The 13,411-nt window shown below is 41.5% G+C and overlaps 1 protein-coding gene across 3 annotated transcripts in view; it reads right to left on the bottom strand.

The window, feature by feature from the left end:
- The window catches only part of LOC128873552 (uncharacterized), a 42,666-nt gene that overhangs the window by 20,286 nt on the left and 8,969 nt on the right, over positions 1-13,411 (bottom strand). For 2 of the 3 annotated variants that reach the window (XM_054117183.1, XM_054117185.1), the window contains exons 2-4: positions 7,007-7,261; positions 4,932-5,580; positions 554-702 (exon numbers count right to left, since the gene is read on the bottom strand). In XM_054117183.1, the coding sequence (XP_053973158.1) occupies positions 554-702; positions 4,932-5,580; positions 7,007-7,240 (1,032 nt within the window). In that variant the 5' untranslated portion in view covers positions 7,241-7,261. Of the gene's footprint in view, positions 1-553; positions 703-4,931; positions 5,581-7,006; positions 7,836-13,411 lie in introns of those variants that run through there. The other variant, XM_054117184.1, reaches the window with a different exon arrangement.

The following is a 13,411-nucleotide window of genomic DNA, read 5'->3' on the forward strand; positions in this document are numbered from 1 at the left end:
CCAGCGTTACAGCTGGCAAAAATTCAATAACCGAGGGCCGATGATGCGTGGAAAAACAATTTCAGGCGGTCGTAAATTACCTTTTCTCCGGGGCGGAGGATGTATCGCGTCCCGACGTGACTGCTCCGATAAAAGGGTCGACGTCTTTTATGGAAAATATACGCGAAACTGGCAGAAATTATATTTACGTATTACACCAGCGAGCGATACATTCTACTTCGGATCTGCCTGACGATGCTCGTCGATGGGAAATCGAAGGAACGGCTGCGAGCAATTCAGCGGGAATCGACGACACCGCGACTGCTGTTTCTCTTCGACGAAATGGAAGACAAAGGGCAAAGGGAAAAGGGGTTGGGGTTTGTTCGCGAGCTAATCTGCGAGCATTTGGTAAATTGCAGGACCAGCCAGCACTTTTCTTAACGAAATTTCCCTGAGTTGGACGAAGGAAAGAACCACGAGGGATTATTTATCGAATTATTCTGTACCCGCGCTCTTTCGTGATACGAACATGCGAATATGCGCAATTTAATTTATGTATAGGTTCATTTCTTACCTGTGAGACTGAACTACTATCTCTTCTTGTATCCTCGATGGCGTTTACCCCGTAACCTAGATTTAGGTGTACATTGCCTGAGCCAGACTTCACGCTGCCACAGTTAACTTCAATCATCCGATTCGAGGCAGAAATTCGGTTGTCAGAAACTGCGGAAATGCAAAGCATAAGCTTTGACCCAAGATCGTTCGATTGGCACGTCGATAAGTTTAAAAGGTGAACGGTGAATGCTCAAAGCACGGTGATTGATGTAAAGAATAAGGACGTAGGAGTAACTTGGTGGGCAATAAAAGTAAGTTGGAGTTTCGTCGCGAAACATTGCAAAGCGCTAAGCAATAAAAGCATCAGTCAAGATTTTGTAAAAGACTCGAATCAAATTCAGACATGTACCCTCTGGCTGTCGAGGCAGTAAGTTGCTCTTTGGCCACCCAGGCAGACAGATCAAAAGAAATAAATCTCGTCGCAGACGTCCATGATTTTTTTTTTGTCCTTACACAATCTCTCCTTTTCTCCTTTGGCTTGGCATCCGAAGAATTCGGGGGACGCCTCGACACAAGGGAGAAAAGGAGTATGAGGAATTTATTATTGTAACACTTTTATCCAATATTGTAGCGGATTCAAGCGGATAATCGAGGCTTAATGGAGGAAAGCTAATGTTTCTCTCGATCAAAATTGCAAAAACTTGGATTTTTCAAATCCGTTCGCTTCGAATGGCGCTACGATAGAATTCAGTTATTAATATTTCCCATCGAACTCGCTTTTTGTTGTCCCGTTACTTCCCCATCGATGAATCCTCGCGTTCAATATACGAGGACTGGATCCACTCTTGCAGAAAAGAGTCGATTACCGAGGAACACGGAAGACGAGAAAACATCACGCGAATCCTTAACGCATCGGTTATTTATCGACCAGGTTGCTCGGCTTTCCAGTAAGTAAGTTTTGACTCGCGTTGTAACCACGATCTTTCAATTTATCGCGTCGTTTTGTGAGCCCCAGGTGAATATAAGCAGTTTTCTGTTTTCTAGATACCTTTTCTCGTCTACCCAGCGCATTCCCCATTCCCTATTCACGAAACTTATTTCGTTCCGTTTCGCAAACTTTCTCTGTTCGGCGTAATTCTCTTTTATTTTCGACTCCTTTCCACTCTAATAATTTTCCTGACTTCTCTGTTCGAACTGGTATCGAGATCAAGCGTGGCGCGTCGAAATCAGACAAATTTTGTTTGGAATAAAGCGGTCGAAATTTTATTTCCATTTATTTTAACGAGTTCATTGTCGTCGTTTTAAAGTTAACTTATATCATGGTTGAATAGACAATTTTCGAATAACTTTGTATCGCATTTCACTAACTCGGATAGCACGGGAAGTAATTTGGAGTTTCCAATACAGTGTTTTGCATAATTTGGAAGTCCTAATTATGCAAATTGCGACGCCATTTCAGACGCTGAAACAGCATTTCAAATGATGTTATCGTTTTGTGTAGTTGCGTATTAATGACGGTAATAAAACAGCTGATCTATACATGGGATTGGACGTAAATTTTTAATGAAATCATTTTTTTAAATCACTAGACACAAAGACACCAGTGTCATGATCGTTGTGATAAAGTAATTCAGTACATGTACACATTCGTTTAATTGAATTTTCACGTTGAAATTACATTCATTATACTAGATTACGTAGCACTAATAACCATGATTACCTGTGCCAGGTAAATACGTTTCAGTCAGTTCATGATTGATCAGCGTTTCGAGTGCTCTTGCTTTCCAGATTTTGTATATTAACCGTGATGAATCGAATCGGCTCGAAACATTTCGTACTATGTTTTACTGATAATGAGAAAATTAATATGCCGAGTACGTCCGCGGAGTACATTAAAAATGCACAGAATGCTACGTCGAACGAAACGTTCCGATGGAATACAATCGATACGAACATATTGGATTTCAACATTTATCAAATTTGTAAAGAACCAAACAATAGAATGTTCAAAGGTTCGCAGTGGAACATTCGAACATCCGGAGGAATAAAATGGCTTCAGTAAAAATGTTAATACTTTTATACGAAAGAAAATGAATCGTTCCACTCAAAAAACAAACATAAGTGTATATCGCATGAAAAAAGAAACGATATCATCATTATATCTCTGGATGACCGAAACATCGTTAGTACAACAAACGATCGTCAAACAATTTCCAAAAAATGTTTCTGCTCAAAACTGTGTCCACGGCTCGCGCGGAAATTTCCCAGGAAAACCGTGTTTTTCACGCGATAGCCTAACGTTGATACTTATCGCGAAATGACAGCGAGTGTCTCGAACAGACTGCCGGGAGACGTGTGCATTTTCGAGGAAAATTAGTTTCGTCGACAGCTAACTCCGTTCGTCGACAGCTAGGGTTAGCTGTCGGTGCAGGCAAACGTCATTTTATCGAATTTTGCAAAGCTCTGTCACCCGTTCGCTGTCGAAAAGGATCAGGCGGTTTCCTACGGAGGGTTTCGAAATTGATTTTGCGTTTGGTATGATACGAAGTTTCGCGCGCGTCTGAAATCGTGTGTCGTTAAACGAGAATGCGACTAACGCGTTGCCAAGTTTGGCTTAGCCAGCTTAACGGGGTAGCGTCAACAACGATCGAGCATTTCGACGATACGCTCCTACCATTATTCGTGATACATTCGACGATAATAGCCCAGCTGATCAGATGGGATTATTATAGTCCCCTGAGAATGCAAATTTCAGCGGAACGAGCGTCATACCGGGCCAAAGTGACACGTCGAACAGAGAAATTAAGAAATATTGTTGAGAGCACCTGTAAAGTATAAAATAAGAAATACATTCGAAACTTAGACTGGGGTTATTTTTTAATTTTGTTACGATAGAGCAATATCCATTGAATGTACGAACTAAGAAAATATGTTTTCCTGTAGAAAACTTGATAGGAAGTTAGTAACGAATAAACAGAGGACACTATCAGCTGCATGTTTGGAAAAAAGAAATGAAATTGTATTCCCCTCCGATCTTTCTCGTTTGGAGACAGACACTGTGCTGCGTGAAATTGGTACGCTGCGAATGCGATTTAATTGGGTCCCCCCAAGTATCGAGAGCCTAATAGCAATTCGATGCTCATTAGCGTATAGCTTGACGCGTTGTCTCAAGGGGGCCATGAATTTCTCTCGTTCAGACGACAAATTTCAGATATCGCGTGCGACAGCTTCACGTGTAATCCAAGCGATGGGAATTAAACTCGAGAGCACGTTGATTGGCCGTTGCTTGAAATCAGGTTTTTGGATAAACTGTCTCGCTCGTTAGCAGTAGCGTTTAATTTACAAAGCAGGTCCAAATCGACACTGCGAAATGTACTTTGCTTCGTGTTCGCAATGATTTTACACGTGTCGTTACATCAGAGACGTTAAATTTTTGTGTTCTGTTTATTTATTTTAATTATTCTTTATTTTCTGCTTTGTTTGTTTTATTATTAAATGAAAACATTTGCACCAGACGAGGATTGAAACGTATTAGGCATAGGAATGTGTTCTGTGACTTTCCAAAGTAAATATATTATATATTTATAAAGAAATCCCGTACAACTTTTAATCTTCCCTCAGTCAGAAGGCAGAGAATTAATTTCTACACATAATAATAGTCGAGTACACTTGTAATCTGTTAGAAGAATAACGATAAGCAAGATTTGTTGGCCACTGAATGTTGTATATGTAGATAAATTGTAATGGCCATCAGGCAGAGACAAGTACAAAGTTACGTGTCGAAATTGTTCTGAATTGCACGACACTTCCGTGTTTCATTACACCGGAATGTGGAAAATTGGCAAAGTTGTGGAGAATTAAAAGGTAACCACGTACAGATAAAAAACGAAGCGCTCGATGCACGCGAAGCCCTTGATTAAAGGTTTGGTACAAAGGTGACTCGGATAGCGTAGAACCCGGTGTGATTAAATTAATCACCAAATGTCATTAGCGAACTTCGTTACCGTATACAAAATTGTTTGGGCAGGTGGAACTGTCACGCGTCGCGGTGTCCAATTTCGTCGTTCTTTTTCTCGAAACTGTTTTTTCCCAGCTGGGGGTCATTAAAAAAATCGACGCCGACCAACGAATTTCTCACGAAATTTGACGCACAATTAGGATACACGTACATGTATCGCGGGGACTTCAACGAACAGCTCTACTTTTAATTTTAAAAAAGCACGTGTCACACTTTCTGGTAAATTTCACTATTTTTCTTACGTTGTATTTAAATAAGCCCGTACGTGAAATATATGCCTACCTAATTTGATTACATATTCGTTACCACTTTTATCACCGTACTAAGAATTCGAAATATCGAGTGCTTCTAACGTAAAGACAAAATCAAGAATTCTCACCTGGATCAACCGAAGCTCGTCTCGAGCTCTGCGCCATTGTGGCTTTCATTGTGGGATTCATTTCCGGCAAACCGCCAAGACTGCCCCTAGGATTTCTGTTCATATAATCCGGATCGACGATACGTCTAGGACTTGTAACGTCTTCGTTTACCCCGGATCTGATGATTTCCATGTTCCCCAAACTTCCACGCGACGACCTGTTACTGTTCATCGCGTGGATTTCGTACGGTGCGATGGAGTTTCTGGGACTCTGATTAATGCAATCAGAGGCTATCGAACCACGTGGACTTCTTTGGGGGCTCCGATAGACCATTTCCATCGTCGATATGCTCCCGCGAGGACTTCTCGACGAATTCGGCGCCAAGGATGGCCTAGAGCTCATTGGATTACCGTTGTCGGATAACAGGGATGTCCTCGAAGCCGTTAGGGGAACTAGGCTGTTTCTCGGGCTCCTATCGTGGGCCTTGTCGGGCACAAGCGAGTGTCGAGGACTCATCGCGGTTTCTGGGACGAGGGAATGAGGTGAGCCGTAATTCATGTCTGGTGCAAGACTACGTCCGCCATTCCGTGGACATCTGTAGTAGCTCTCCGAAACTATGGAATGGCGGGGGCTCCTACTCATCCTTATTCCGATTTGATTTTCCGTTATCTGGAAGACCGAATTTGTACTCTCGATGGATGTTCGGAGCGAAGATTCGCGAAGGGAGGCAAACGATTCGAGCGTGGAATTTCTACGGGCCAACTTTTGCCAATTAAACGTGGGGAAGTTTCTGGAAGTGCAGGCAGAAATTGTTTTGCCGTATACAGTATCAAAGGCTTTCGAATTTAACGTTCAACCAGATGTTTTCGCTGGCAGGATGATTACTTTGTCCCTTATTGCCGATTTCGTATTGATTTACCTCAGAAATGGGCAAATTTCTTAGCTGAATTGAAACCGTGGACGAACATAGTTTAAATGTATTTCTTTAATGAAATATGTTGTATTATGTAAACGTTCTATGCGAACATAGAAGGGTTAATAAACTTGAATTTTATGTCGTACAATTTCACTTGGAGTTTTATTTTTATTCTTTCTACTAGGAGAACGATTATATTTACACAGGTTACCGAAAAACAATTTGTCGATCGAAACGTTCAAATAAAACACATTCAAACTATGCATGTCCGTGTTTGTTTGGGGTACGAATTCGTCGCAATAACAAATAAGTTTTATTACTAAAAGATAAACAGCTTTCGTCGCGTTGTTTGTTCAATAAAAGCCACTCATCCGGTGTAATAAAATGCATTCATATTTTACGTTGGTCGAATAAAAGTTTATCTCTATCACCGTTCGATGAAATGAACGCTGCGAATAAAACATAACTCGGTGTTTTCGTTCGTCATCTACTATTGGAATCAAATTCCGCCAGTCTCTGACTCAGCCCCGGGCTAGTTTGAAATCATTTTTTATCACTGCGAAACGACCTCTAAAAGTCTCTCGAGTATTACCCAAGAAATCCAAGAAAATCGTAAGTTTTCCAATATTTTCGTCGTGATTCGCGAAAGTTTCGGTCGAGTTTGAGAGAATAGAGGTAGCTTTGATTAAAAATAGAAGTAGAATAACACGTTGCAAGTGGAATTGGTGCATCTTTTGGAGAGAGGTCGCGGAGTGACGGGTCTCGTTAAAATGAGCAACAATTTTCATCGCGTTCCTTTAGGAAGCACCCCATAGATCAACCTAGTTTCTCGAATCAATCCCTCGCACGCCGTGGCAAACTCGTGGTTCGATCGAAAAGCAGACGATTCTTCGTGGAAAAGATTTATAAACGTTGGGCAAAGCGCTTCATTTCGCTTGTACAACTTTCTCTATTCTTTTTTTAGGCATTCTCAGTCTATTTGATAAATCTAGAAAAACTGATGTCTCTTGATTTATCACTTTCCACAAACAATCTATTCAAAGCCACGAATGAAAGAAATCGTACAATGCTTGATTCGATTACGAGATATATGACATTTCTTCTGATTCAAGTATAAAGCAACTTCGTCGACTTCTCTTTGATTTCAATTTTTACAAACTTAAATATATATATGGTAACCTCGTCGGAAGAGTCTGTTTCCTGTTCCAGAGCAATGTCTGGATTAGGAACACGTGTACGCGGGTCCGGCGCGTAACTTCCTCTCGGAGAGCGTTGTCTCTCCATCGTTGACCTTGGACTGGTTTGCACCATGTCCACGGGTCTCTCGGTGGCGACGCTCGCGCGTCGTCCCCTCCGCCCTGGAACCGCCGATGTTGCAGGCGATCGTCTTGATGATGTTGTTCTCTGCAACATCGCAGGGGCATATCCTCATTCCTGAAACATGAAAAAAAAAAAAAATTATATATATACATGTCGAATTGAGTAACCTCCTCCTTTTCGAAGTCGGTTAAAAATGAACAGTTCTGGAATACTCCGGAAACAGGACCGCGATTAGTGTCATCTTGGGACACTTCGAGACCGGAAGCCAAGCTCGAGAAGTCTCGGAACGTGTGGCACATTCTTAGCGGTTAATATCACTTTACAGAATAATAAACGGCTGGCTTAAAAAGTACGAAACTTATATAAATTCGAAATTTCAGAGAAAAATGGGTAGAAGAATAATTTCAGCTATTTCCATGTTGACCAAACGGAAATTAGGGATTTGCTTGTTATACGTATAAGTTAACTTCTTTTGTACTTCGCGAAGCCATTCCAGTTAAAGTTACAACTAATCGCCGTTTGAGGGACAGGTACGAGAAAGAACCAGGAACGACGTTCAACGAGACCTTTAGGCGCGGTTTCTCAACGGTAACCCGATTGGCGTGCTTCGCTTCTTTATGGAATATTTTTACTCGATGGACATGCAAAGTGTCCACGGGCACGAAACGCGATCCACGGTATGGCTCTTAGCGTGGACGATGCAACCAACGGTACCGAATCAATTTCCTGCGAGACGCAGGACACGCCAGGTACGTGATAAACGGCCTTCCAAGAAGATGCCTTAAATACATAGGTACGCGTCGGTTTCCATTAGTTGCTATTTCACTCTGTGCAATCTCGCAACGCATCGAACAGGCACGGTTTACTACAAACTTCGATTCATAGAATTTGAGTCTCTGCAAAATAATAAATTATAAGAGAAATATGCAACGTTTGACCTTAAAAATGTAGAAAAACTATATTTAAATTCTGTAGGGTCTTCTGGTCACTGAATAATACTTGAGCGTATGAATTTAAAATTCAAATTACATTAGAGAAACAGTTTATATTTCAATATTCAGGATTATAGATTGCGCTACCTCTTGTGCAGTCAAAATATCACGGCAATTTGGAAATTCATTGAGCAGGCATCGAATCGTAAACAAAAATACTCGTTTTTGTGAAAAGGGCAAATATCAAATATCGATTACTTCCTTCGCAGTATAAATATTGAGAGACGTAAATTGGTTAATTGTACTATGATAAATTCAGTCATACGAGACGTGTGTTCAAGTGGATCCATGTCAGGAGTCGAAAGCGTTTTAATTTAAATATGTGCTCGATGGCTACGAGCACGAATGATATTTACCGTTTTAATACCAGCATTATACGGCTTTATATGTATCCACGGTATGAGTATTGATTATGCGGCTATGTAATATTGTAACTCGAACGCTCTTGCGACTCATGAATTTGATATGCGCTTGGATGTAAAATCGCAACGAATACTTTCACTCAGAGTCCAAAGAGTACACGAGACGCGTCACTCGAAAGGGTGATTAATATTATTAGCGACGCTACCCAAGGGAACAAGACCGATTCATTAATTAGCAAGAGTTGACGTCTAACGAGCAGAGGGATTTTAATTTGATTTCAACGGGTTCACGGTTTCATTTTTCTCCACTTTTCCCCTGCCAATCTATTATGCAACGCGCGAGGTTGTTATTTTAGCAATCTAGCTTCGCTGGATTAATAACGCCATCATTTTCAATAATTTACCCCTCGGAAATGGTTCGGCGGTATGCGAGATTTAATAACGTAACTAGTTATTAGAAAATAGCAAAAGATAACGTTTAGATTCAAACTAAAAAAAAAAAAATATTCCAATTTCACCTTTTTTTACTAACGTAAAAATAATGGACAAACCTCGGTTTTACATCCCTTAAATAATCTACCGAATGGTGCGTTAAAAATTGTATACTAGCCCTTTCGTTTATTCCACAAACCAAAACAACGACTTTAGAAGCGCATTCGGTTCCGGAATAAAGCAAAGCTACATACATAGATTTGTTAAGCGACGTCACGATCCAGAAAGCTCAACAAATACCTTTTGTCGAAGAATTCGGATGGCACGAGTTGTAATTGCCGCAAAAAGATTTACGAACTCTTCCATTCGTCGCACGTTAAAACTCCCCAGTCACGCCGAGTGGACTTTTCGAGCGTGAACGTGTACGCGGAATTCTCGACAAATTTGTCCGCAAACATCGTCGGGTCTCGCGCGAATTCCGCGCCAGGACAAATTTCTCAAGCAAACACGAGTATTTTCGAAACACACGGAGTCGCTTCTTTCCATGTCTGTTCCGTTTCGTGGAAATGACGCGAGGGGAAAGCCGGAGGGACGAACGGTTACCGAACCGGGAGACACACGCGAGCGACAACCGAGCTTTTCCCCCGTAAAATTGCATTTTGTCGCGGCCATCGGATTTTTAATAACGGAACGGAGACAGCACTAAGCCCTGCAGAGGACGCGCAGCCAGTCGTAATTAAGCTTTTGCTGACCAATGTCGGAGCGAACTCGACACTCCATTTTATTCCAGCTGGCTCGCAAACCGGATTTTACCATTTTTAAGCGCGCTAAATAATGCTCTATGGAACGTGGGTGTGGAATTTGGAGAGGTTTCTCGGGGAAATTCAAAGTGAATCCGTCAGTTCAAGGCGTTGATTTGTTTAATTCGTTTATCGACGAGCTTTTGACCATTCTCTAACGAGAACATCTTCGATGCATGGAATTCGATGTGACGTCAGAAATGATGAGAAATAAAGTGAATGTTCCTAAGGATTTTTAATTTAATGTTGAATCTGGTGGTTGGGTATATGATCGAATGACTGAATTGCAAATGGTATAAGAGAAACGAAATATTAATATTATTTCATCAATTAATAGATTATATTTTACGTACAATACATACATTTTTGTTTAGGCTCCGTAGAGTTCCACAGAAGCCAAGTATGTATTGCGACTTTCCAACTCACGAGCATTCACTTCGCTCAAAGAGAAACGTTCTGGAGGGGGTTGAAGTTTGCCGCGCTCGCGCCGTATAGAGTCGTCGAGACAAAAATGTTTAAACGAACGAACGCTTTATCACCAAGAACAGCGAAGCGTGCAAAATTTCAAGTAGTTTTCGAGTAGTTGCGCGCGCTCGTAGAACAAGTTTCAACGACGTTTCTCGAGCGATTCGAACGTGGCTAATTAATCCAACGATTCGAGTCGAGGGGAGGGACGTTAAAACAGTTTCCTGAAACACGAAACGAAGGACTTTGAGTTGCAACTGCGAAGGTGCGTCAGCGAGCACCTTGAGAGGAAGTTTGTCAAGATCTTAAATCAAAAGTTCCGCGAACAAGCTGTTGCTTGAACGATGATATATAGCGTCACCTTGGGCGAACATTGCTCGCCAGAAGAATTGTATTAATAAGTAAACAGCCACGGCGAGGCGCTGGCTTGGGTTGTCGTCGAGTTTCATGGACGCCTTGTATCGATCGGATTTTCGAGTTTCGTAAAATTCTCGTATCGATAAAGCTGCCAGGTTTAAATTAATAAGGGCCTGCTCGATGACCAATGCGATTAACCAATGCGCGGATAATACGAATGCAGACAACGACCATTCGTTGTTACCGAACGTCCACTTTTAGATTAGATTTTACCAACGGCTCGGTTTATCGTTACCCTCTGCACGTACACGCATGTTTCTCTGTTTTCGCATACGCGACCGCATCGGTACCACTTGATCGATTAGGTCGTTCCGCGATCTGAATTCTAACACCGCCAGGAATGCAGCGACGAGTGCGATCGATTGCGGTTTCCTTGTTTCCTCAAAATATAATTTCGAGTTTTATTTATAGTATTGTGTTTCTATTGTATTTTAATTAAATTTATTTTGTGAATATAACGCACTAGAAACAATTCTTTGAAACAAACTCTTTATAATTAAATACGCCGGCTTCTCTGTTTGTTTTCGATACATTGATCACCCAGAACGAAATCGTATTTGCGAAATCGCGCGCGCGATGTGTTATCCCATCGAATGATGCGAACGATTAATTACCCTAGCAGTTAATTATCGTACAATACGACGAAGAACGAAATTCCCGGTTTTCGCGGTCGACGCAGTGACATTTTTGCGCGAGACATATCTCGGCTGGAAAATTAATTAACTGAAACCAGCGCTGCGTTCCAGTTACTAATCGTTTCGATAACTCGTTACGCTGCCTCGATGATCCTGACACATTATCGCGCGTTCGTCGACGCGTCACGTGTGGGATAATTGTAAATCAAACGCAGCGTCGCCTTTGCAGATGCTCTAACCCCAGCCACCGTGAACTGCAAATTGTGTCAATCATTCGCTAATTTCAACGCCGTTTTATTATATATATAAAAAAAAAAAAAAGAATTGAAAGAATTAATTCTGTTTCGAATTTTCTGTGCTGTCAATTGTCACGAAATAAATTGGAATGTCAAACAATATGTCTATATCGTCAGTGAAATGTTTGTAGCAAGTCGAGCAAAATGTCCGAATCCCAATGCAATTACGATTTTCATTTCAAATTATAAATACTCGAGAAGTGTTCGTTTAGTACGTGATGATATTTTCGGTAAAAAGATTGGAGTTATTTGAAGAGCCCGAAAAGTCCGTTTAATTCGAAACGAAATAAAATTAATCCGAGCATAGACGACGGATGAGAAATTAATTTCTTCATTCGCCGAAAACCAAGTTCCTCTTATACCACGTGTATCTCGGGATCGAAGGGAGGGATTTAATCCCAGGATGATCATTTTAGTTCTTCGTTACTCCTGAAACGAGGGTCTTGGGATTTTGCTTGATTCCCTCCGAAGTAATCAGAGGTCTCTTTCTAAAAAAAAAAAAAAAAAACACTATCACGTGAGTACGCTCACCAAGTCGTCTCTAGTAAGAGGTAAACCTGAGCATACTATAATTTAAATATTCAGTAATTCTTAAGAATTGTGAAACTCAAACTAAGAGTGTACCTACCCTGAACAATCGAAGTAAAAATTTGTACTTCTCGTTCAGAAACTATTTACATCCTATATTTGAATTTTCATTCGTTCCTTTTCTCCAATATATTCAAACTTAACCCCTTAGCTTACAATGACGCCTCAGAGACATCGTAAGTCTACCCGGCCAAACATCAACAAAACGTATCAGAAACGTGAATGCCCCAACGTGTGATCCACCCCCTTAACGTTTATGGCACGCGTTATTGAAAATTAGATCGTAAGGCAGAGGGTTAAATAACCATATTTTGAAATAAAAAGTGAAACCCCATCATCGAGCCTCGCGATAGAAAAGGAACAATTTATTTGCCAAGAACGTTTCCCGGTGCCCAGTGCCTAGTTTACGACCAACCTAATCAATAGTCCCATAAACCTCGTCACGAAATTCCCTTCTCCCATTGTCAGGACAACATCCAAGAACGCCCACGCGTACACAAAGTTTCTTTCCGTTTCGATATACAGCCAAACCGTCGACGATCCTTTTAGAAAGCCCCTGCACAGTTGTTTCACGAGAGAGATTCGATTAACTCGTAGAAGGATCACCAGCCACCATTTTGATGTTCTCGTTGCCTCCGCCGCTGCCATTTCCACGGTTCCTTCTATCATTTTCCCTAAAATCCATTTGTTTCCATCCCGTAGCAGCCTGACGGGGGATGCGACGCGATCAGTGGGACGGCAGAGAATTGAGGCCAATTTTGGCAAACGGACCGGCCCCCCTCACCGCGGCAAGATTCTTCTCAATTTCAACAACGATGGGATTATTCTGGAAGATGTATTCCTCTAGCCTCCGAGCTCGAGATAAGCGCGTTTCATCCGTGCGTGAACGGGCACTTTGGAAAAATTCTTCCTCTGCATTTTCCTATTGCTCGCGACACCCAAAGTGAGCTCCGACTTGAAGGAACTTTTGTTAAATTTAGATTCCTTGGTACTCGAGAAATACAGATGTGGTTTCTTTTAAACTCCACGCGGCGACCTGTGCAGGAGACTTCGTTTTGGCTTTGGTTTCTGGGAACTGAACAACTGCCAGCTCGATCCTTATCCTCAGTGTGATCATTCAGGAGTAATTCATTTTCAGAGTCAGGATGTCCTAAACAATATTAAACCTTAGCGATCCTATCTCGAGCGAGGCTCGACAAAAATGTACGGAAATCAGAAAATTTCGAGTGCAAAGCGTTAAGCATTAAAATACTTCGTTGCTCTTGCAATACTGACGA

This window comes from Hylaeus volcanicus, chromosome 3 (genome assembly GCF_026283585.1).
Source record: "Hylaeus volcanicus isolate JK05 chromosome 3, UHH_iyHylVolc1.0_haploid, whole genome shotgun sequence".
Classification (NCBI taxonomy): Eukaryota; Metazoa; Arthropoda; class Insecta; order Hymenoptera; family Colletidae; genus Hylaeus; species Hylaeus volcanicus.